Raw genomic sequence first — 24,578 nt, forward strand, 5'->3', positions numbered from 1 at the left:
GCGCATGCGCCATAGGCCGCGGCCGCGCCTCCTTCCTGCTTCTTATGCTCCGGCTGTGCCCTGACCCGGAAGCACATTTGGACCAATGGCTGACCAGACGGGGCCATATCAGGCCGCTTCCCCCTGAGGGAGGCGCCTGATCGTTGTGTTTCCTGACACTCTGGCCTCGCTCCATCGTGCACACTCTGCTCCTGCAGTTCCTGTCTCGGCTGCTCCTCACAGCAGCTTCTCAGTCCTGCTACCCGTGTTCCTGTCGTCCTACTCCAGTCCTGCCTTGTGTTCCTGCCGTCCTACTCCAGTCCTGCCTTGTGTTCCTGTCGTCCTACTCCAGTCCTGCCTTGTGTTCCTGCCGTCCTACTCCAGTCCTGCCTTCACTGTTCCTGCCGTCCTACTCCAGTCCTGCCTTGTGTTCCTGCCGTCCTACTCCAGTCCTGCCTTCACTGTTCCTGCCGTCCTACTCCAGTCCTGCCTTGTGTTCCTGCCGTCCTACTCCAGTCCTGTCTTCAGTGCTCCTGCCGTCCTACTCCAGTCTCAGTCTTACTCCGGTCCATCCTGAGCCGCCCCTCTCGGTACCGGCTACCGTGGTACTCGAACCCCTGGGCCTGCTCCTAACGGTCCCTGTATAGGGGTCGGTTCCACCTGGCAGCTCGCCCGGGGTCCCTCGGTGCCACGGTCCAGAAGGTCCACTCTCGGAGCTCCCGCTCCTGACCACCCACGCTAACAATGTGTTAATTCATAGTTATGATGCATTCAGAGTGAATCTACAATTTTCATAGTCATGAAAATAAAGAAAACTCTTTGAATGAGAAGGTGTGTCCAAACTTTTGGTCTGTATATAAATATCCCACCGACCAAAGGGTGAGGGCTAAGTAGCGGGAGAGAAAATAAGGCTGCTGTCATGGATTTCGTAAACACGGTACCAAACCACTTTTATGGATTTCGTAAAAACACATTACCGGTAAGTAATATATGCATTTTCCTATCACCAATGACAGCACCAACGAGAGAATTACTTTATAAGGGAGGGACCACAGCTTCCCAAACGTGAGATCACAAGAGGCAGAAAGATTCAGTTTATAGTGACTATAGAAGGTGGAAGGTGACGACCACGTACACTTGGTCAAAATTGTTGGTACCCCCTCTCGTTTAATGACAGAAAAGCCCACAATGGTGACAGAAATAACTTGAATCTGACAAAAGTAATAATAAATCAAAAGTCTATGAAAATGAACAAATGAAACTCAGACACTGCTTTTCAACCATGCTTCCACAGAGTTTAAAAAAAAAAAAAAAACTTATGAACTAGGCCTGGACAGAATTGATGGTACCCTTAAATTTATATTTTGTTGCACAACCTTTTGAAGCAATCACTGCAATCAAAGGATTCCTGGAACGGTCATTGTGACTTCTGCAGCTCTCGACAGGTATTTTGGCCCAATCCTCAAGAGCAAACGGCTCCAATTGTCTTGTGTTTGAAGGTTGCTTTTTCCAGACGGCATGTTACAGCGCTTTCCAAAGATGCTCAATAGGATTTAGGTCAGGGCTCATAGAAGGCCTCTTCAGAATGGCCCAATCTTTTCCTCTTAGCCATTCTTGGGTGCTTTTAGCTGTGTGTTTTGGCTTAAGAACCAAGACCTGCGACTGAGACCAAGCTTTCTGACACTGGGCAGCACATTTCTAGAATCCCTTGATAGTCTTGAGATTTCATTGTAACCTGCACAGATTCTAGACACCCTGTGCCAGATGCAGCAAAGCAGCCCCAGAACATAACAGAGCCGCCTCCATGTTTCACAGTAGGGACAGTGTTCTGTTCTTGAGATGCTTCATTTTTCCACCTGGGAACATGTACCTTGCCATAAAGTTCCATTTTTGTCTCATCTGTCCATAGGACATTCTCCCAGAAGCTTTGTGGCTTGTCAACATGTAGTTTGGCAAATTCCAGTCTGGCTTTTTTATGATTTTTCTTCAACAATGGTGTCCTCCCTGATAGTCTCCCATGAACTCCACTTTGGCTCATACAATGACAGATGGTGCGATCTGACATGATGCTCCTTGAGCTTGAAGTTCATCTTTAGTCTGTTTAGAAGCTTTTCTGGGCTCTTTTGTTACCATTCGTATTACCTGTCTCTTTGATTTGTCAACAATTTTCCTCTTGCGGCCACGTCCAAGGAGGTTGGCTACAGTTTCATGGAGCTAAAATTTCAGAAAAATATGTGCAACTGTAGTCACAGGAAGGCTTGGAGATGGTCGTATAACTTTTACCTTTCATGTTTGTCTATAATTTTCTTTCTATTCTCCTGAGACAACTCTTTCCTTCACTTCCTCTGGTCCATGTTGAGTGTGATACACACCATGTAACCAAACAGCACAGTGAGTATCTGTAGCCCTCTATTCAGGTCAGCTCACTGATTCCAAGATTGTAGACACCTGTGATGCTAATTAGTGGACACACCTTGATTTAACATGTCCCTTTTGTCACATTTTCAGTGGTACCATCATTTCTGTCCAGGCCTATTTCATGAGTTTTATTTTATTAAAGTTCTGTGGAAGCAGGGTTGAAAAGCAATGTCTGACTTTCATTTGTTCATTTTCATAGATTTTTGATTTATTACTACTTTTATCAGATTCAAGTTATTTCTGTCACCATTGTGTGTTTTTCTGTCATTAAATGAAGGGTATTAACAATTTTGACCACGTGTGTAGCTGCCTTACAGATTTGATCAATGGATACATCTGCTTTCTCAACCCAAGATGGTGCCATCGCCCTTGTAGAGTGGGCCCTTAGAACGTACGGGACTAGTCTTCCAGCACTCACATAGGCCAAACCCTGGATAGGGTACCCTTCGAGGCTCCCGTCCCCTTCCTAGAACCCTGGAAGGAGATAAACAGAGCCCTATCCTTCCTACAAGATTTTGTTGCCCTCAAATAGTGAAGGAGGCATCTCTTGACATCTAATGTGTGGAATTTACTTTCCCTATCATTCTTTGGGTCAGGACAGAAGGAAGGTAGAGGTATCTTCCTGCGACCTATGGAACCTAGACACTACTTTAGTCAGATAGGGTAGTCTCAAAACCTGATCCTGCCTATCATCCATTACCACGGGAAAGGGAGGATCTGCTGAAAGTCACTGTTTCTCCACACCGATGTAAGGGTTACTAGGAGTATGGTTTTGAATGTAGCCAGTTTCATGGACCCTTTAGCTAAAGGTTCAAAGTGAGGTTCGGTTAAAGCATCTAAGTCCAAGTTCAAGTCCCATGGAGGGACCCTGGTCATCGGGACTGGTCTGGATCTAGCACAGGCCTTAATAAATCTTATCACTCACCGATTATCCTCTAGATTGTAATTATAAAAAGTCCCTAATGCTGACAACTGAACTTTCAAAGTACTCAGTGCCAGGCCCTGTTCTTGTCCTTTCTGAAGGAACTCCAGGATCTCTTTAAGGGGTACCTTTCCTTCTGGAGAACACCCTGTGGATGACAAGAACTTTTCCCATGTTCTAAAATAAATTTTTGTAGTGACCAACTTTCTACTGGCAAGCAAAGTAGAGATCAAGTTGGCAGAGAACCTCTTACCCTCTAGCACTGAACCCTCTCAAGTTCCAGGTTGTTAAGTGCAGCCCAGTCACCCGAGGATGAAACACCAGCTCTTGAGCTAGGTCTGGCATCTCTGGAAGGACCCAAGGCTCCGTGACTGACATTCTCCTCAACCAAATGAACCAGGGATTCTTGGGCCAAAAGTGGGCTGTAAGTATTACCCTCGGCCCATCTTGCCTGATCTTCCTGAGGACTGATGGTAGACAGATTTGTGGAAAGGGGTAGGCCAGGGAAAACCCCATTTGATTCGGAAGGCGTCCACCGCCTGGGGATTTTCTTTCTAATTCAGGCAAAAATGTCGATCTGCAGTTCCCCCCACATGTCCACCAAACATTTGAATACTGTTGTTTTGAGGGTCCATTCACCCTGCAGAAGTGGCCTGCAACAGATTATTTAAGTGGCCTGCGACTCAAATAATCTGTTGTTACATTGTCCTTTCCCACAATGGAGCAAAGATAGCGATAAGATGTTCTTTCCACAAGGCCAAAAATTTGTCTGGTTACCTGCATTAGGGCCCAGTATCGGGTGCTTCCCTGATGATTCAGGTAAGCCACAGTGACCTGGTTGTCTGATAATACCTTCACATGATGGCCTTGCAGGTATGGTAAGAGATTTTGCAAAGCATTCTCTACCGCCCAAAGCGCCAACATATTTGAGGAGGCTTCCCTTTCTACCGCTGACCATGTCCCCTGAACTAGATGGTCGTCCAGATATGCTCCCCATCCCCTGGGACTGGAGCCTGTGGTAACTACACTGGTGACATGACGAAACGACGGGACCCCCACCCAAGGGATTTTATGTCCAACCACAAGCGGAGCGAATATATAACCTCCCAGGGCAGCGTCAGTGTACTTTCCAGACACCCCTGCAATGAATGCAGGCTTTGCCAGGCGCCTCTCCTTACCTAGACTCTGGCGCCTGCGCAATGAGACTAGGTACTACAGCCTCATACATTGTAATGAGTTTCCGGTCCTGCAGACGCCAGCGCCTGCGCACTCTGTCTAATGTCTCAGTCCCTGCGGACGTTACACGATGCTGCCATGGGCCATTGGCCACATATGGATACCGCAGGTGTTTTCTTTCCATTCATCCCTGGTAAGCTGCAGCACAGCTGCGTTATATCAAATCATCTACCGTATTTAATGACACAGGTAGCTAGCTGTGAGTACCCCTGACAAAGCCACTTAGGGTGCCGACACGGGTCGGGTCCTAGCTCTGCCTGGTTTTACTCCACATGGGTTCCCTTTGTAGATATTACTAATTTATGCCTTTTTTCCTGGGTGGCCATCTTAGCCCATTTTTTGTTTTTTTCCTACTCTCATGTGCTCTGTATCTGCTCTACCACATTATTTATTCATAGTGCCTAGTTCTTGATACTGTGGATTCTGCTTAATTATACTTTGCATTTGCAGGCCATTTAAGCCTATTTCTAAAACTTTGTGCACTATATATGGGGGTGGTAGCCATCCTTGGTAATATGTTTACATTCTGATTGCACACAATGTGTGCTCTGCAGTGCAGTAATTTCTAACCATTACTATGGGTATTATCATATAGGGCCCTTAATTAATTTTCTATGTGCTTATATTTATTCAGAAATCAAACTGCTTTTTGTATGGGCACTGAATGTACATTATACACTCAGTATGTAATGGTATGCTGTTTATATGATCTTAGGGTTTCTATTTAAGTTACTATATTGTGGAGTAATTGCTTCAGGCAGTTGGCTTTATTATAAGCCTTGTATTGTCTGCACATATGTCATATGTGTGACTATTTTAATGTGTTTTTATATGTTTTGTGCTTGTCTGTGTTCAATAAAAATGAATTGATTTTATGCTAGTCCATGCCTTGAGGTGATCCCCTTTTGTGGCCTATCCCTTTCTCTTCTTGATACTACTACGTTGTTTGTATAGGCCGTGGTTGGATCCCTTCAGATCAAATCTGTGGTGCCCCCTCTTCTGATTTTGAATGCTGGCTTTGCAGGATGAAACCCTGCAACTCTCGAGTGGATCTGAGCCCACTTCACACCCGGGATGCACAAGGTCAGGGAGCCCAAGAGGGACATAGCACTTCTGAGGGACATCACTGGATTTTCTATCAACCTGGAAAGGAGACTTAGCAATTTTTCTTTTTGCTCTAGCAGACAAAATTTCTGCTGGCAAGAGTAGAGTTAAAGTCCTTTGTGGGCGCAATCTTTACTTTACTAGTTTCAAACACCACCCTTAGCTTTCTAAGATGGTGGCTATGTCCTTCACTTGATTATCGCAGTGGGTGAAGGAATGGATTACTGTTAGAAAATCGTCCAGGTACGTGATTGACTAGTCTGCCTCTTTCTGAGGTGGGCCGTAACCTCCACTACCAGTTTCGTGAAAACCCAAAGGGCCACTGCCAGGTTTTGCACTGTATGGGTCTTATGGTGTCTTCCACAGGTACCGTCAACCGGAGGTATTTTCTGAACGCTGTAGGTATTGGCACATGGTAACACGCGTCCTTCAAGTGTAGGATGGTCATATAACAATTTGGGAAGAGCAGCTGAATTGTCGATTTTATTGACTCCATTTTGAACTTTGGAATTTTCAAGAACTTGTTTAGGCCCTTTAAGCTGAAGATCGTCATGTACGAGCCATCCAGCTTATTTATTAGAAACAGGGGAGAGTAGAACCCTTTCGCTTCTTCTCCCGCTGGTACATTCTGCAGGACATTCTTCCTCAAGAGGCACACTTCCTCTGAGTCCATTGCGTTCTGCTCTGAAACAGACACTCGCTGGGCCGTAACGATGAACCGGTCTGGAGGATACCTCTCGAACCCCAGTCTCAACCCCGCCCCCACCAGGTAGAGAAGCCAAGGACTGGGTGATATTTTCTCCCAGGCTGGAAGGAAGAGGCAGAACTTTCCTCCCACCTGGGAAGAGAGTCATTTAGGGGACCTCCGACCACTTCAGGCAGATGTACCGTACAGGAACCTCTTGGTCTTTTTCGATCCGTCGTCCCGTCTCCTCTGCTCCACAAATGTTCTTTTCCGGCTATATCTTTTCCCTCGAAAGGACTGTCTGAAGGAATAAAAGGGTGGCTTCGGGAATTCCTTTTTATCGGCTGCTTTCTCCAAAACGTAATCTAGAGCCAGGCTGAATATTGTCCTTCACAGGGGAGAGAACATAGCCTCCCTTTTGCCTGAACATCCCATGGGCAGTTTTTCAGCCAGACCGCCCTCCGGCCTGCATTAGGCTGTTTTCACATTTGCCTCTGTGTGCGCAGCGTTTGATCCACATAGATCCACACGTGTCACGCGTACATATATTTAACAAGGTGTACGCAGGGACATGCGTTTGCATGCTTTTGCGTACACATGCATCGTTTCGCGGCAAACGCAACATGTTGCATTTTTTGAGGCGTCAAAAATCAGTCAAATATGTGCGGGCACGCACATGCGGATGAGTGCGTAAAAAAACGCATTACTGTCTATGGGAACACAATGACATGTGCACGCATGCGTTCGATACGCATGCGTTCTTCAAAATGTAAATGTAAATCCCATGAGACACGAACATTTTTGTCTGGTGTCATATCAAACGCATGCGCATAAACAACGCACACTCATGCAAAAACACATACAAACGCATGCACACGCAGCTTTTTTTATGTCATGCACAAGATGATGCGCATAAAAAATGCTGCAGAGAAATGGGTTTCATGCGTTTGCACATGCGGATGATACGCTGCGGACTCAAACGCTAACGTGAACCTAGCCTTAGATAGTGCGGCCGATCTTGCAGCCAGCCAAGCTGAGTCGGACGACGCATCTGCCAAGACGACCGCCTCTTCCTGATCATTGGCAGCGTGGTTTTAATGGCGTCACAGGATGAACCATCGCTCAGCTGATCCTCCAACATGCTTAACCAGACCATGCGGGACCTTGCTGTGCAAGCTGCCACAATGGCTGGTCTCAATGCCCCTGCTGATGACTCCCATGTTGCCTTAAGAAAGCTATCAACCTTCCTATCAAGAGGGTCCTTCAATAGTCCTGAGTTCTCAAAGAGGAGGGAAGAGCTTTTTGAGGCCTTAGATTTGGCAATATCTAACTTGGGAGCTTTACTCCAGGACGAAGAGGCCTCATCCTCAAAGGGGTATTATCTTTTGAAGGAGGATGGTAGAGGGCCTTTCCTATCCGGCTTTTCCCTCTCTCTACTGATGAGAGTCCGCAATTTCTCATTCATAGGAAAGACCTTTGCTTTCTCTTGTCCAAAGTGACAAACATGACGTCTTGGATAGATCATTTAGGCTTCTGGTCCACCAGCCTCATTGTGGACCTCACTGCTTTCACTAAATTGTCCACCTGCCCCAGGCAGAAGCAATAACTTGAGCCCGAGTCGCTATCCGATGAGGAGGACTCCAAAGTATCCCGTAGGACTCCGTCAGATGATATTGTCTGTGAAGGAGATACTTTGGCTCTCTCTCTTCTTGATGTTTCCCCTGAGAGGGACCAGGAGTTTAATGAGCTCTCCACCTCGCCTCTGATGAGAGTTCTCAGGGTGAAGGAAAAGTCAGGGGTCTCACTGGCCACCATGTCATTAATACACAACTGACAAATTTTTGTGCTATGCGCTGTCCAGATCCTGCCCGCATAGAGCACAGACCTATGTTTTGACTTCACCGTACTCTTTCTAGAGGGCTCCTACCCGAAAGCCAGAGAGAGAAGGAGAGAGAGATTTGCATTATTAAAATGACATTCTCGTAGCTCACTCACCACTCAGAGAAATTAAAGGGTACCGGAACAGGAGGCAGGATGTCGCCCGAAAGGTCTCCCTTAGGGACCACGGAATCTTCCATCCTGCAAGAGCTGTGCTGCCTTGTCCTGGAATCCTTGTATCTGCGTGCTCCGCTGGAATGTCCGGAACTCCTACACTGATGAGGCTGGCGTCGGGGTCGCTGCGGCTACTCTGGCTACCAATGCTGCTGCTGCTGTAGGCTTTTCTGCTGCTGTTGTGCTTCCATCTCTGCACCGGCCATGCCTGGCCGGCGATCCTCCCTTAAGAACTACACTACCGTTCAAAAGTTTGAGGTCACCCAGGCAATTTTGTGCTTTCCATGAAAACTCATACTTTTATTAATTATGTGAGTTGCCAAATGAATTTAAAATCTAGTCCAGACATTGACAAGGTTCGAAAAAAAGATTTTTATTTGAAATAATTTTCTCCTTCAAACTTTGCTTTCATCAAAGAATGCTCCCTTTGCAGCAATTACAGCATTGCAGACCTTTGTCATTCTAGCAGTTAATTTGCTTAGGAAAATCTGGAGAAATTTCACCCCATGCTTCCAGAAGCCCCTCCTACAAGTTGGTTTGGCTTGATGGGCACTTTTTGCGTACCATACGGTCAAGCTGCTCCCACAACAGCTCAATGGGGTTGAGATCTGGTGACAGCGCTGGCCACATCATTACAGATAGAATACCAGCTGCCTGCTTCTTCCCTAAATAGTTCTTGTATAATTTGGAGGTGTGCTTCGGGTCATTGTCCTGTTGTAGGATGAAATTGGCTCCAATCAAGCGCTGTCCACAGGGTATGGCATTGCAAAATGGAGTGATAGCCTTCCTTATTCAGAATCCCTTTTATCTTGTACAAATCTCCCACTTTACCAGCACCAAAGCAACCCCAGACCATCACATTACCTCCACCATGCTTGACAGATGGCATCAGGCACTCTTCCAGCATCTTTTCAATAGTTCTGCGTCTCACAAATGTTCTTCTGTGTGATCCAAACACCTCAAACTTGGATTCGTCTGTCCATAACACATTTTTCTAATCTTCCTCTGTTCAATGTCTGTGTTCTTTTGCCCATATTAATCTTTTCCTTTTATTAGCCAGTCTCAGGTGTGGCTTTTTCTTTGCCACTCTGCCCTGAAAGCCAGCATTCCGGAGTCGTCTCTTCACTGTAGAAAATGACACTGGCGTTTTGCGTGTACTATTTAATGAACCTGCCAGTTGATGGCCTGTGGCCTTCTCAAACTACAGACTCTATTGTACTTGAAGCTCAGTTGTGCAGCGGGACCGCCCACTTCTCTTTCTACTCTGGTTAGAGCCTGTTTGTGGTCTCCTCTGAAGGGAGTAGTACACACCGTTGTAGGAAATCTTCAATTTCTTGGCAATCTCTCGCATGGAATAGCCTTCATTTCTAAGAACAAAAATAGACTGTCAAGTTTCACATGAAAGTTCTTTTTTTCCTGTCCATTTTGAGAGTTTAATGAAACCAATAAATGTAATGCTCCAGATTGTCAACTAACTCAAAGGAAGGTCAGGTATATAGCTTCTCTAATCAGCCAAACTGTTTTCAGCTTTGCTAACATACTTGCACAAGGGTTTTCAAAGGTATTCTAACCATCCATTAGCCTTCTTACACAGTTAGCAAACAAAGTACCATAAGAACACTGGAGTGATGGTTGTTGGAAATGGGCCTCTATACACCTATGAAGATACTGCATTACAAACCAGACGTTGGCAGCTACAATAGTCATTTACCACATTAACAATGTATAGAGGGTATTTCTGAATCATTTAATATTAGCTTCATTTGGAAAAAACTGTGATTTTCTTTAAAAAATAAGGAAATTTCTAAGTGACCCTAAACTTTAAAACGGTATTGTATGTCTGCAGGGGATCCGCCGGCTGGCTTGACGGCCAAGACCCTATCGGGCCCCACCACAGCGCTTCCAGGACTGCTGGCACCAGCCAAAGCAGGAACGGTACCCTGCTGCCACTAACCGGCCCAGGCATGGGACCTTCTTCTTTTGTGATGCCGCTATGCAGGTAAAGGCTCCGCCCGTCAAGGACAGGAAACCACTGATGCGGAGAGAGGAGCCGCCCTTTTTATCTTAAAGGTTCCCTGTCCCTGAAGGGCGGATCCCCTCTTTCGTTGGTGCCGTCATAGGTGATAGGAAAATTCAACTTCGGAAAATTGCTATATTTTCAAAATCACCAAATTTCATTTTTTTTTTTCACAAAAAAATGCAAGTCATACCAAAGAAGTTTTACCACTATTATGAAGTCCAAAATGTCACAAAAAAAAAAAAAAAAAGTCTCAGGATCACCGGGATCCACTGAAGCGTTCCAGAGTTATTACCTCAAAGTGACAGTGGTCAGAATTGTAAAAATTGGCCTGGTCATTAATGTGCAAACCACTTTAGGGGGTAAAGGGGTTTAAATGACTGGCCACACAGTGAAGCACTGAGCAGTTCTACTTCGTTTGAACAGTAATTCTATGCTGACCGTCCCTTTAAGGAAAATTATAATCCATAGTTAGCTACTCTTTCCTCATTCACTGTGTAAAGAAGTGTGCCTTTTTTTCCCCTCAAACATATTAATGGCGTACTGTGGTGCAGTATAGACACAGTTACAAAGTAGCAAAACATAATCGGGCTTATATTTCAATGCAATTATAGGAGTTTTCTTAAAAGTCTGTTGGGTAGGGAAAATGGTTAGCTTAAAAAAAAAAAATCCTAAAAATCCCTAAAACGTTGCCAAAAATTCACAAGTTTAGGGGGGCATGGTCTGGATCGCTTGTGGGGAGGACGTGTTTTGCTGTTGCTCCCGCTGCCAGCCACAAAGAGAGCCCTCTTCGGACCCCAACGAGGGTGTTTGCGTGCCCCCCGGAGAGTTGGGCTAGGAGAGAGTGGTGGAGGACGGCGTGGAGAGAACCGTGGCTCTCAGAGAGGAGAGCGGTCACGGGGAACGGGCCTTGGCGCCAGAGGCGGTCAGGCGCCATCTTGGCTGCTTCTTCCTGAGGTGAGCAGGTCGGCAGTCTGCGGAGAGCCGTTGGAGGTGGTGGAGGGCTGCGGCCTATGCTGGAGGAGAGACCGCTGACTATCAAGGAAAGGAAGGAGAAGGTCTGCTTACCGGAGGAGAGGGAGGTGAGCTGGTCGCAAGTGCCTGGCTGGTGAACAGAGGGTGGCCGCAGTGCTGGGTGCTCCTGGTGAATTGCCCAGGGATTTTGAGACGGTCGCTCCTGCTGCATACAGTGACTGGGGGTTTGGGGGTACCGCTCCCCCTTTCCAGAGACGCTAAGACCGTCCTAATTCCATACCACAGCAGTGTGAGACTTTATATATAGTGCACCATATCAGGGCCTTATTCACTCATGTCATCGCTCCACCTTTTAAGACGCATGGGGTTATCTTCATCTATGAATATGCATTAGTAGACTTTCCCTGAATGCACGAGGAGTGATTCAAATGCACGCTTTAATTCAGCATTATGGTTAAATCTAATAAAGAGCGTGCAAAACCGCTGGCTACTAGTGTACATCAAGGCAGGCAAAGCGAAATGGAGAAATTTTTGAAAAATAAACCTGGGGCGGCTAGGCCCACACCAAAAAAGCTGCATGCAAATGCTGAGGTGGAGGAACAGGTCGAGGACTCGGACTCAAGTGATGATGTCTCAGGCAGCGATATTACCCACTCAGACTCTGGGAAGTTCTCTAGATCAGTATTCAAAAAACTTCTGGCCCAAGCATTAAAGCCTTTGGTTACAGAGATATCTGGTATGAGAGCAGATTTGTCACACATTGGTAATAGAGTGGAGTCCCTTGAATCATCTCAGTCCTCTCTCATTAGCCACTCTAATGCCATGAGGGATCATTTGGACTACCACAGAACACAGCTTAATAACTCTCTTCTGGCCTTAGAAGATCAAGAGAATAGGAGTCGCAGAAAAAATATAAGGATTAAAGGATTGCCTGAAAGTGTGTCTGCAGAAATACTGGAAAAATCCACGAAAGAAATCTTTGCCCTCCTATCCCGCAAGAAAAATGCGACCAAATTGTAATAGAGAGGGTCCATAGATCGCTCAGACCCAAGCCTAAGCCTTCTGAACCCCCGAGGGATGTGATCTGTGGCTTGTTGAGCTATGTGGACACCAATATTATTTTGTCTGCCTCAAGGGATTTTAAAAATCTCACCTACGAAGGATCTGCTATCCAACTTTACCAGGACATTGCGCCGTCGACTCTTGCAAAGAGAAGAATTCTAAGACCCTTATTGGAAATACTACGCTCGCGTAAAATTCTCTATAAATGGCTGTTTCCGTTTGGAATATCGATAAATGGGGATGGCAAACAAATAACAGCGAGGAGTTCCGAAGATTTAAACAAAATATGGGACACTTTTGACATTGCTCCTATTGATATTCCTTCATGGTTGCCTTTAGATATGGATCTTCGCACGCCTCCTCCTATCAATGCTTATACAGGAGGTCAGGGGGACTGGGCCTCAGTGAAGAGACGCATGCCCCCTAAAAGAGGGAAATCTGGGGCGAGAAAAGAGATGCCCCCCTGAATTCTGTTGTATTCGGTCTAGTCGTATTTTCTTGCATATGGACCCGGAAATTTCTGTATAACCTTGTAATGTTTTAGATCACTTTGGTTTGCCTTGATTGGCACCTGCCTAGGTGTTGCTGCTTTCATTTAACTGCCTTATAAGCTAACATATACTACTCGTGTGTTGAGGATGTAATTCCCTGCTCTGTCATGGGGGGTATGTTTGACCCCCTACTCCTGCCGCAGGCAGGTAGTTGGTTATTGTTATCTATCGGTTACTGTTATTTTACCTTGTATTTTGTATTTTTTGTAGCCCGTCAGCATAGGGCACTTTATCATTTATTTTTTCTTTTGCTACATCTATTTTACTATGGGTGAGAAGGAAAATTTTGCCACTATAGTAGTGGCTTCATACAATGTAAAAGGTTTACGCTCCCAGTGTAAGAGAAGTCAGGTATTGAACCTTCTACATGCAAAAAAGGCTAGTGTAGTCTTTCTACAGGAGACACATTTTAAAGCGGGGAGAGTACCGGATATGTCTAGATCTCGTTACCTGACCTGCTATCATAGTACGGGTGGGTCGGCGTCTAGAGGAGTGAGTATTGCTATTAAAAGAATGTTCCTTTTGTCTTGCATGATTGCCTTTCAGATTCCGAAGGAAGGTATATTATACTAAAGGGCCTTATTGCCAATACTAAAGTTACCCTATGTAACTTATACGCCCCAAACAGGAATCAGATTGGATGGCTGTGCAAAACAATGAATACCTTAAAACTATTTACTGAGGGTTTATTGCTGATGGGGGGAGATTTTAACGTATCACTTAATCCATCCCTGGATACTTCCACGGGCAAGTGGACCCTTTCTCAAAGGGCACTGAGAAAATTACACCTTTCTTTCCAAGAATTACACTTGATAGACCCCTGGAGGACACTCTTTCCTTCGGGCAGAGATTACACTTTTTATTCCCATCCGTGTGGTAGCTATCATAGAATTGATTATATATTGACACAAACAACTAACCTCTCATTAGTCAAAAATGCGACTATAGACACTATCTCTCTATCGGACCATGCTCCTATTTTTCTTGATATAGGCATAGTAACCCTCAGGGCTGTGGAGTCGGTAAGCCAAACCTGCGACTCCGACTCCTCAATTTCCCTTACACCGACTCCGACTCCAACTCCGACTCCACGACTCCGACTCCCACACATATTGCTTATATTTAAGTGAAAAATTTATTGTAGTACAATGTGAACCTCCGACATTTAATCATTTTTATGATCCAATAATCAAGATATTTAGATAGAACAGAATATATATTGGTGTACTACCCGGTTTTCATTCTTTTTGGTACAGATGCGATATGGATAGACAGATATGGATAAATGGATAGATAGAGCAGATTTCTAATCTGTTTTTGCTATTGAAAACAGTATCTATGAGCTCAAAAACCTTTCAGGTGATGCAGTTTTTTAAAAAGATGATCAACTTTTGCAGCTGAAAAACGTATCCTCAAAAAACACAGGAAAAACGCTGTGTGTGAATGTAGCCTTAGATCAGGAATAGAACAGCCATTTATAGGACATTTCATAACTTTCCCAAACTCCTATGAAAAAATATTCAGCACATTCTGCATTGAACTACTGTGCCCAATTTATTATATATTTTAGGAGTCGGAGTCGGTCCATTTTATACCGACTCCAACTCCGACTCCACCAAAATGAGCTCAGACTCCGACTCCGACTCCACGACTCCGACTCCACAGCCCTGGTAACCCTACCGCGGCCAGCCAGGTCATGGTCACTTAATGAGACATTATTGGATTCAGATTCCCATATTACGAAACTGACTGGCACTCTCGAATTCTTTTTTCAGACAAATCTACACTCTGGCCCACCCATACCTGTGGTGTGGGAATCACATAAAGCGGTAATGAGGGGAGAATTTATAGCTTTGAGTTTCCATCTCAAAAAAGAAAGGACAAAACAGGTTGTGTCTATTTTGCACCAAATTAATTCCTTGGAAAGATTGCACAAGAGATCTCAAGTAAATAAGATACAAACTGAACTGACGTACCTAAGGAATTCGCTAAAAAATCTTTTAAATATCCAATCGGCCAAAACCTATATGAGATGCAAACAGAGGTTCTATCTCCACGGCAAAAAAAGTAGTAAGCTTATGTCTTCATTGCTTAAAAAGCAGCAGGACAGGACGTTTATTAGGCAACTCAAAACTCTAGATGGCTCTTCAATTTTCGAGACTGCTGACATTGCCGAGGAGTTTAGATCCTTTTATGACAGCTTATATAATCTAAGCATACCAGATAGCTTGCAAGACCCAATAACAGCTATAGAAAAAATCAAAGAGTTCCTGATTCCACTAAATCTACCTAAAATAACCCCGGAAGGCCAAACTTTATTAACTGCTCCGGTTACCCCTAAAGAAATTTTGGATACTCTCTCCACCATTCCAAATGGAAAGGCCCCAGGCCCGGATGGTCTCCCCATTATATACTATAAAAATTTCATAAAATTATTCTTACCCCATTTGGTGACCTTGTTTAATTCCTATTTGAAGGGCCAGCTTCCCCCTAAGCAATCTCTGGAGGCATATATTACGGTTCTCCCGAAGGAGGGTAAGGATCCCAACTTGTGCACCAGTTACAGACCAATCTCATTGCTTAATGCGGACATAAAACTGTGGGCTAAAATACTAGCGGGCAGAATAAGCAACTTTTTACCCAAATTAATTCATGTGGATCAAGCGGGCTTTGTGAGGGGTAGGGAAGGGAAAGATAACTCCACTAGGGCCATACAGTCTATAATGTTTGCCAAGACCCGGCAGGTCCCCTTGGTACTCTTGTCAACGGATGCCGAGAAGGCTTTTGACAGAGTGTGCTGGAGATTCATGGAACAGGTGTTGATTAAATTTGGCTTCCCTCCTCAATATATAACAGCAGTTCTCTCTCTCTATTCTCAACCGACGGCCAGGGTCAGGATAAATGGCACCCTATCAAACAGTTTGGAGAATCACAACGGGACTAGGCAGGGATGCCCTCTGTCCCCATCCTTGTTCATTTTAGTCATAGAAACTTTGATACAAAGCATCAGACAAGAACAACGCATAGAGGGGTTGTCGGTGGGTCCGGGGACACATAAAACGCTAGCTTTCGCAGACGATTTGCTTTTCCTCATATCCAACCCGTCTCAGGCATTCCCGATCATCCTCCAAATTTTTCAACAGTTTGGCTCCCTTTCCAATTTTAAAATTAATCTAACCAAATCTGAAGCGTTAAATATTACTCTCCCTCATTCTCAACTTTCCACTATTCGTACACAGACTCCCTTCTCTTGGTCTAATAGCTCTATTAAATATTTAGGAATATTCATAACTAGGGACCCCACTAACCTATTTCAAAGTAATTTCATCCCCTTAATGAAAAAAGTTACCAACCTGATGCATAAATATAACCTACCCACTTTATCCTGGTTGGGTCGCATCAATGTGTTTAAGGCATATATCATGCCTATCATCTTGTATGCCATGAACATGGTTCCGATTCAGATACCCCTGACCTTTTTCGGGTCATTAAAGTCACTAATAGGAAAATTTATCTGGAAATCTAAACCGGCTAGGTTGCCTTATAGGCTTCTTACTTATCCAGTCTCCTCTGGTGGATTGGGAGTCCCAGACCCACTTTTATATTATAAAGCAATCCACCTTAGCAGATGGTTAAAGGTGGTGTCTTGCGCTGAGGGTGGGGAGGGAACTTGTGTCGACCTGGCTTTACTGGGCCCGAGGGGTTTGCCTTATCTCTGGACTAGGGCTAAACCACCGGTCGCTCTTAGACTAGACGAGATAACTTCTACTACATTACATATCAAAAGATTGATGTTGGGGGAACTACCGGAGGACACTTTTCCCTCGACGTTAACGCCGATTGGCTCAATACCGTATCTATTAGATTTTGATTTTCAAGATCTTTATAATCTATGGTCTACCCTCCCTAGAGATACACTGAATAGCTTTTACGGTAATAAAATATTACAGGGAGGAGTTTGGCCACCATGTGCAATGATTCAACCAACTAATTTTCTTCAGAGCCAGCACATTCGACGTACGCTTCTGCAATTTAAGAAGAAATTCCCGACCAAATCAAATTGGTCCTGGTTAGATATTATGATCAAACTTCCGCTTCCACGGCTAAAAATCTTGTCTCGTATCTACTCACATCTGATTTCTCCGGGAGTACACTTTAAGCCCTCATTTATTTACTCCTGGGAAATGGAACTTAACACTACGTTCACAGAGAAACAAGTATCTAGAATGCTGTCTAGTGCACGGGGATTCTCGAGATGTGTACTTTTGCAGGAAAATTCTTATAAAATATTGACCAGGTGGCATTGGACTCCCGCGAAGCTCTTTCAGATGGGTCTTGCTGATAATGATGCTTGTTGGAGATGCCTCAACTCTGGGGGACATCACACACACATATTCTGGGATTGTCCCAAACTGAGACATTTTTGGGTCGGTGTTGAGCTAGTCCTCAAGAAATTGCAACTAATAAAGACTAATCTCAGGGCTACGGAAGTTCTCCTTTCGTGCCAGTCAAAGGATTTCTTACCAAAAAAGCATGGTCTACTCCCACTGATGCTAAGTGCTGCAAAACAGCTGATAGCTGTACATTGGAAAGATGTTGCCCCCCCCCCCACACTGGAGGAGTGGCATGTTAAGATAAATCAGATTTCTCGTCTGGAGGAGCTGTCTAGCTGGGAGATCTTTAATCATAAATCTTATGTGTCGACCTGGGCCCCGTGGACTAGATATCTGGGGGATAATCCTCGGGGTGAGAAATCTGATACCACATGAAGTCTTACTTGGACCTGATGGCCTTTATATTGGGGTAGCTGGTTCCACAGTTGCTTACAGAACAGTCCACCTACTCTATCTTCATAAATACACACATCAACTGCTAGTGTTCATGCCAACGACTATTTTTTGTTGATGTTATTGTTTAATATTATGTTTCCCTCTTTACCCTTCCCTTCCTTTTTTTTCCTTTTTCCCACCCACATTTCCCTCCCCCCTTTCACCTTGGACCGACGTCTAAGCAATAATTTGCCATTTGTATTTGTAAAATGGTGTTGTGTCTTATGGTGAGGTTTAAACCTGAAAATAAAGAATTTAAAAAAAAAAAAAAATTCACAAGTTTGATAAAAAATTGGGGAGGTTAATACAGTAACTTGATTTTGGAGTTGGAGGCAAATGGGTTACAGTGCTATCTTTTACACGTGTATCTTACCTTTAGAGTGCATTTTTGTTCCACCATGGTCCTTTTGTCGAGCAACTGCCACAGCTATACCAACTGGTGGATTTCGCACTTCCACTTCCCCCTGAAAACTAAATGAATCCTTGGCCTTATCCTTAGTGTTTTCAGGTCTATCTGGATCATTTTTTACCTCTTTCTGTGACAAATTGTGCATTTTAACATCCTTTAACTGGGTTTCATCTAACTTCATGTTGCCAAGACCACCAAAAGGACTCTTTCTTCCACTACATTGCCAAGAAGCAGTTTCTTTTTCAAAGTTTCCACTATAGGAAATAAGATTTTGCATGGCAGAACGTTCACAATGACCAGATGGATCCGTGGATTGTACATTGGTTTTTCTAGAACCCAAAGTTTTAGATTCAATACAAAGTTTAGTTACTTCCTCTTTTCCTGTGATTATTTGGGAGTGCTGTGTTGCTAACGCAGGCATCTGTAAATTGCTGATGTTACTGTTTTTGAACTGCTTTGCCTTTTCTTCGGGATGCTTCACAATTACATTTCCTTCATCTTGTTGATGAGAATCAATAAATCCAGACATCTTACATGCGCTTTTGATGCAGTTTTCCTGCCCACAATGGATAGGCTCAGCATTCGAAGCAAATATTTTTTTCTCTAAAGAGACATGGCCATAATTCTTTGGGAAAGACTCTGCAACCCTTTCGCCTTTTAAGGAGGTATTACAGCAAATCACAGAGCCTTGCTCTCGACTGCCATCTGTTCTTTTTGCTTCATTTACCAATAACTCCTTGGAAAAAGGAGAACGTAAAAACTGTGCTTTTTCCTCAGGATTTCTCAATTCTTTTCCATTACAGTTACTTGCTTGGATACCAATATGTACACAACTGTCAGGTTCATCAGAAGCAGCATCATTAACTGAAAAATTTGAAGCTAATGTCTTTATCTCATTGTTAGGTTCCTTGGCTTGCTGAATGATGCTGTACATGGAAGATATGACCGGCTGAGCAGATGTAGTGGAGGCTACTTTACAGAAAAAATTTACAGGGTGAGAAGACGGACACGCGCATTGTGGGCTCAAATTTTTATCTGAGGTCACAATAGAATCTCTATGTTTACTGTGATTTAAGATGGTCTGGCATAAAGGTCTTATATTCTCATCATGTCCACTTGATTGGTTAATAAATTTGTTTTCTGCAGAGCTATGAGATTTGGAGAATGATTCCCCCTCATAGTTACTCAAAAGAGACGTTTGGACATGTTTGGACTTTGTTTCCATATTTCCTGACCAGCGCTGTGGATTAATTTCTGATGTAGACGAAGAATGCTCTCCGTATCTAGGCAATTTATGTAGGCTTAATTTCTTCTTCTCTCTTTCAGCTTTAAAGTCCAGCTCACGGTCACTTATGTCACTAGACTGTGTGTCTTCTGAAAATCTTCTAACTTTTTTTGCTGTGCTCTGTACGGAAGGAGTAAGAAAGATTTCACTTCTAAAAACTTTTTCCTTGGAGTCTTTGGAAGGCTCCTTGAAGATTTTATTTGAATGGCACACTGGATCACTTTCATGCAAGCTTTTTGTTGGATTAGCTTTTGTCTTTAAAACTGATGTTTGAGAAGGATATGTTGACTGCTGACCAACAAGGCAAAACCCATCTGGGAAAAAAAAATTAAAGAAAAATGTAAGCAAGAAAGCATATAGCATATTTTAGGCTAACAATCTCTATTCATTTTATGTAAATTATATACAGAGTTGTGGCCAAAAGTATTGACACCCCTGCAATTCTGTCAGATAATACTCAGTTTCTTCCTGAAAATGATTGCAAACACAAATTCTTTGGTATTATTATCTTCATTTAATTTGTCTTAAATGAAAAAACACAAAAGAGAATGAAGCAAAAAGCAAAACATTGATCATTTCACACAAAACTCCAAAAATGGGCCAGACAAAAGTATTGGCACCCTCAGCCTAATACTTGGTTTCACAACCTTTAGCCAAAATAACTGCGACCAACCGCTTCCGGTAACCATCAATGAGTTTCTTACAATGCTCTGCTGGAATTTTAGACCATTCTTCTTTGGCAAACTGCTCCAGGTCCCTGATATTTGAAGGGTGCCTTCTCCAAACTACCATTTTTAGATCTCTCCACAGGTGTTCTATGGGATTCAGGTCTGGACTCATTGCTGGCCACCTTAGAAGTCTCCAGTGCTTTCTCTCAAACCATTTTCTAGTGCTTTTTGAAGTGTGTTTTGGGTCATTGTCCTGCTGGAAGATCCATGACCTCTGAGGGAGACCCAGCTTTCTCACACTGGGCCCTACATTATGCTGCAAAATTTGTTGGTAGTCTTCAGACTTCATAATGCCATGAACACGGTCAAGCAGTCCAGTGCCAGAGGCAGCAAAGCAACCCCAAAACATCAGGGAACCTCCGCCATGTTTGACTGTAGGGACCGTGTTCTTTTCTTTGAATGCCTCTTTTTTTCTCCTGTAAACTCTATGTTGATGCCTTTGCCCAAAAAGCTCTACTTTTGTCTCATCTGACCAGAGAACATTCTTCCAAAATGTTTTAGGCTTTTTCAGGTAAGTTTTGGCAAACTCCAGCCTGGCTTTTTTATGTCTCGGGGTAAGAAGTGGGGTCTTCCTGGGTCTCCTACCATACAGTCCCTTTTCATTCAGACGCCGACGGATAGTACGGGTTGACACTGTTGTACCCTCGGACTGCAGGGCAGCTTGAACTTGTTTGGATGCTAGTCGAGGTTCTTTATCCAACATCCGCACAATCTTGCTTTGAAATCTCTTGTCAATTTTTCTTTTCCGTCCACATCTAGGGAGGTTAGCCACAGTGCCATGGGCTTTAAACTTCTTGACGACACTGTGCACGGTAGACACAGGAACATTCAGGTATTTGGAGATGGACTTGTAGCCTTGAGATTGCTCATGCTTCCTCACAATTTGGTTTCTCAAGTCCTCAGACAGTTCTTTGGTCTTCTTTCGTTTCTCCATGCTCAATGTGGTACACACAAGGACACAGGACAGAGGTTGAGTCAACTTTAATCCATGTCAACTGGCTGCAAGTGTGATTTAGTTATTGCCAACACCTGTTAGGTGCCACAGGTAAGTTATACAGTAGGTGCTGTTAATTACACAAATTAGAGAAGCATCACATGATTTTTCGAACAGTGCCAATACTTTGTCCACCCTCTTTTTTATGTTTGGTGTGGAATTATATCCAATTTGGCTTTAGGACACTTCTTTTTGTGTTTTTTCATTTAAGAAAAATTAAATGAAGATAATAATACCAAAGAAATTGTGTTTGCAATCAGTTTCAGGAAGAAACTGAGTACTATGACAGAATTGCAGGGGTGTCAATACTTTTGGCCACAACTGTAAAGGAGACAGACAGCAAAAACTCTATATGAAAAAATTATATGACAGATTGATACAACCCCAATCTCTCTGCACCGGTCATACAGGATATATGTAGAGTTTTGATACTTTGAAAAAGCTTGAATAGTTTCAGTAAAAAAAAAAAAAAAAATACAACAATGTAAACTCTACAACATGCTTGATGAAGACATGGTTTTATAAGTCCTCTGTTGTTTCAGAAGTATACATACCGCCTTATACTACTGACAATTAGTACCGTATATACTCGTGTATAAGCCGAGATTTTCAGCCCATTTTTTTGGGCTGAAAGTCCCCCTCTCAGCTTATACACGAGTCATATATCGGCAGGGGAGGGGGAGCGGGGGTGTCAAATCATACTCACCCTTCTCTGCAGCTCCCCTGCTTGTTCCATGTTGTCGGCGCTGCTCTCTTCCTGCTTCAGGTGTCAAATGGTACCCGCTCATTAAATATGCGCATATTTAATGAGCGGGTACCACGTGACCGCTGAACCAGCGCCGACAACAGGGAACAACAAGCAGGGGAGCTGCAGAGACAAGCGCCAGGACCCGGTGAGTATGAACGCGGGGGGGTGCATAGTCACCTGTCCCTGCGCTCTGCTGTCTTGCGTCCTCTGCAGTGACATTCAGGTCAGAGGGCACTATCGCGCTCTCTGCCTGCACAGTCACTGCAGAGCGCAACGCTGATGAGCAGGGGGCAGCGACTGAGGTGAGCATACAGGTTTTTGTTTTTTTTAGTAAGGGAGGCAGCGGCAGCAGCAACATGATGGGGCCACTCACTGTGCAGAAAAGCTGGGGCCACTCACTGTGCTGAAAAGCTGGGGCCACTCACTGTGCTGAAAAGCTGGGGCCACTCACTGTGCTGAAAAGCTGGGGCCACTCACTGTGCTGAAAAGCTGGGGCCACTCACTGTGCTGAAAAGCTGGGGCCACTCACTGGGCAGCAAAGCTGGGGCCACTCACTGGGCAGCAAAGCTGGGGCCACTCACTGGGCATAACTGGGGGCCACTCACTGTGCATAACTGGGGCCACTCACTGTGCAGATAACTGGGCCACTCACTGTGCAGAAAAGCTGGGGCCACTCACTGTGCATGATAACTGGAGCCACTCACTGTGCAACAAAGCTGGGGCCACTCACTGAGCATAACTGGGGCCACTCACTGTGCATCATAACTGGGGCCACTCACTGTGCATCATAACTGGGGCCACTCACTGTGAATCATAACTGGGGCCACTCACTGTGAATCATAACTGGGGCCACTCACTGTGAATCATAACTGGGGCCACTCACTGTGAATCATAACTGGGGCCACTCACTGTGAATCATAACTGGGGCCACACACTGCAGATAACTGAGGCCACTCACTGTGCACCCTCGGCTTATACACGAGTCAATAAGTTTTCCCAGTTAAATTACCCATGTGAACAAACCTTTATAGATCAATTGAAAAGCGGAAAACCAAAATTCAATTAATCAAAGACATTTTTATTTGTGATAATTGTTTTGTTTCATCAGATCATTAAAGAATTGATCACACAATTTCCACACGCTTCTTCTGTCCTCCAAATATTAGCAAGTGATATATCTATCCATCTCTAACTCTTATACTGCATGCATTTATCAACTTACCTGATAAATGTTTTCTGTTTAACTCTGACACTAAAAAATATATTTTTTTTTAAATTAAGATTTCTATTTATGGTCTCACAGGTATAAAAAAAAAAAACAAACAAAAAAAAACAATACTGTACCTTTTTGAGGGTTAATCTTACTATGTTGGCCCATTCGTGTTATTAATGGAGTAACACCACCAGTTGACTCTAGGGGACTCATTGGAATATAGGAATGATAGACACTTCTTGACAGGTGAGGGAATCCTAAGCAAATTAGAAAATATTTTGCTTAAGCATCATTCAAAAAGATTGGGTTCAAACAATAATAGGGGCATGTCAGCATACTAAATTGTGCTCAATATTAAGTGATACAATTAGTATTAATATAATGAATAATATACCGTATATACTCGAGTACAAGCCGAGATTTTCAGCCTATTTTTTTTTTTGCTCAAAGTGGCCGCCCCTCCCTCCCTCTCGGCTTATACACGAGTCATTGTCCCAGGGGGATGGGGACCGGCAGGAGCAGGGGGAGGACGGAGGAGCCACGCATACAGCAGGGGGAGGACGGAGGAGCCACGCATACAGCAGGGGGAGGACGGAGGAGCCACGCATACAGCAGGGGGAGGACGGAGGAGCCACGCATACAGCAGGGAGAGGACGGAGGAGCCACGCATACAGCAGGGAGAGGACGGAGGAGCCACGCATACAGCAGGGGGAGGACGGAGGAGCCACGCATACAGCAGGGGGAGGACGGAGGAGCCACGCATACAGCAGGGGGAGGACGGAGGAGCCACGCATACAGCAGGGGGAGGACGGAGGAGCCATGCATACAGCAGAGGGAGGACGAAGGAACCATGCAGACAGCAGGGGTAGGACAGATTAGCCACACATACCAGGACAGGGATGAGGGGACAATGCATACCCGGCTTATACTCGAGTCAATAAGCTTACCCAGTTTTCCATGGCAAAATTAGGTGCCTCAGCTTATACTCTGGTAGGCTTATACTTGAGTATATACGGTAATTACAATATATTGATATTAACATTGAGAAGAATTAAATTTCAATATATTGGTTTGGCCCTCCACAACATTCACGGTCTCTCATGTGGCCTCTCGGGAAAATTAATTGCCCACCCCTACCTTAGAGGAAGATGCTTCCATTGCAGCCACAATAAAGGAACTACTACATATAGTCATAGGTTGTGTTACTTCGATGTAAAACCCGTATCTGAATTGTAAATACAGAAACACAGAATTTTATATCATTGGGCAGTGAGGACAAAATAACTACATTTTTACCACCAAAATTTTGTTTTAGCCAAAGATTTTACATTTTCACACAAGAAGTGGGTAAAAATGGCAACAAAATTTGTC

The 24,578-nt window shown here is 44.2% G+C and overlaps 1 protein-coding gene across 8 annotated transcripts in view; it reads right to left on the minus strand.

The window, feature by feature from the left end:
- The window catches only part of TNRC18 (trinucleotide repeat containing 18), a 753,175-nt gene that overhangs the window by 611,250 nt on the left and 117,347 nt on the right, over positions 1–24,578 (minus strand). For all 8 annotated transcript variants that reach the window (XM_073558135.1, XM_073558139.1, XM_073558141.1 and 5 more), the window contains 2 exons: positions 23,339–23,464; positions 18,204–19,838 (listed from right to left, as the gene is read on the minus strand). In XM_073558135.1, the coding sequence (XP_073414236.1) occupies positions 18,204–19,838; positions 23,339–23,464 (1,761 nt within the window). The remainder of the gene's footprint in view (positions 1–18,203; positions 19,839–23,338; positions 23,465–24,578) is intronic.

The sequence above is a fragment of the Dendrobates tinctorius genome, unplaced genomic scaffold (assembly GCF_039654945.1).
Source record: "Dendrobates tinctorius isolate UK_male_01 unplaced genomic scaffold, ASM3965494v1 ptg000254l, whole genome shotgun sequence".
Lineage (NCBI taxonomy): Eukaryota > Metazoa > Chordata > Amphibia > Anura > Dendrobatidae > Dendrobates > Dendrobates tinctorius.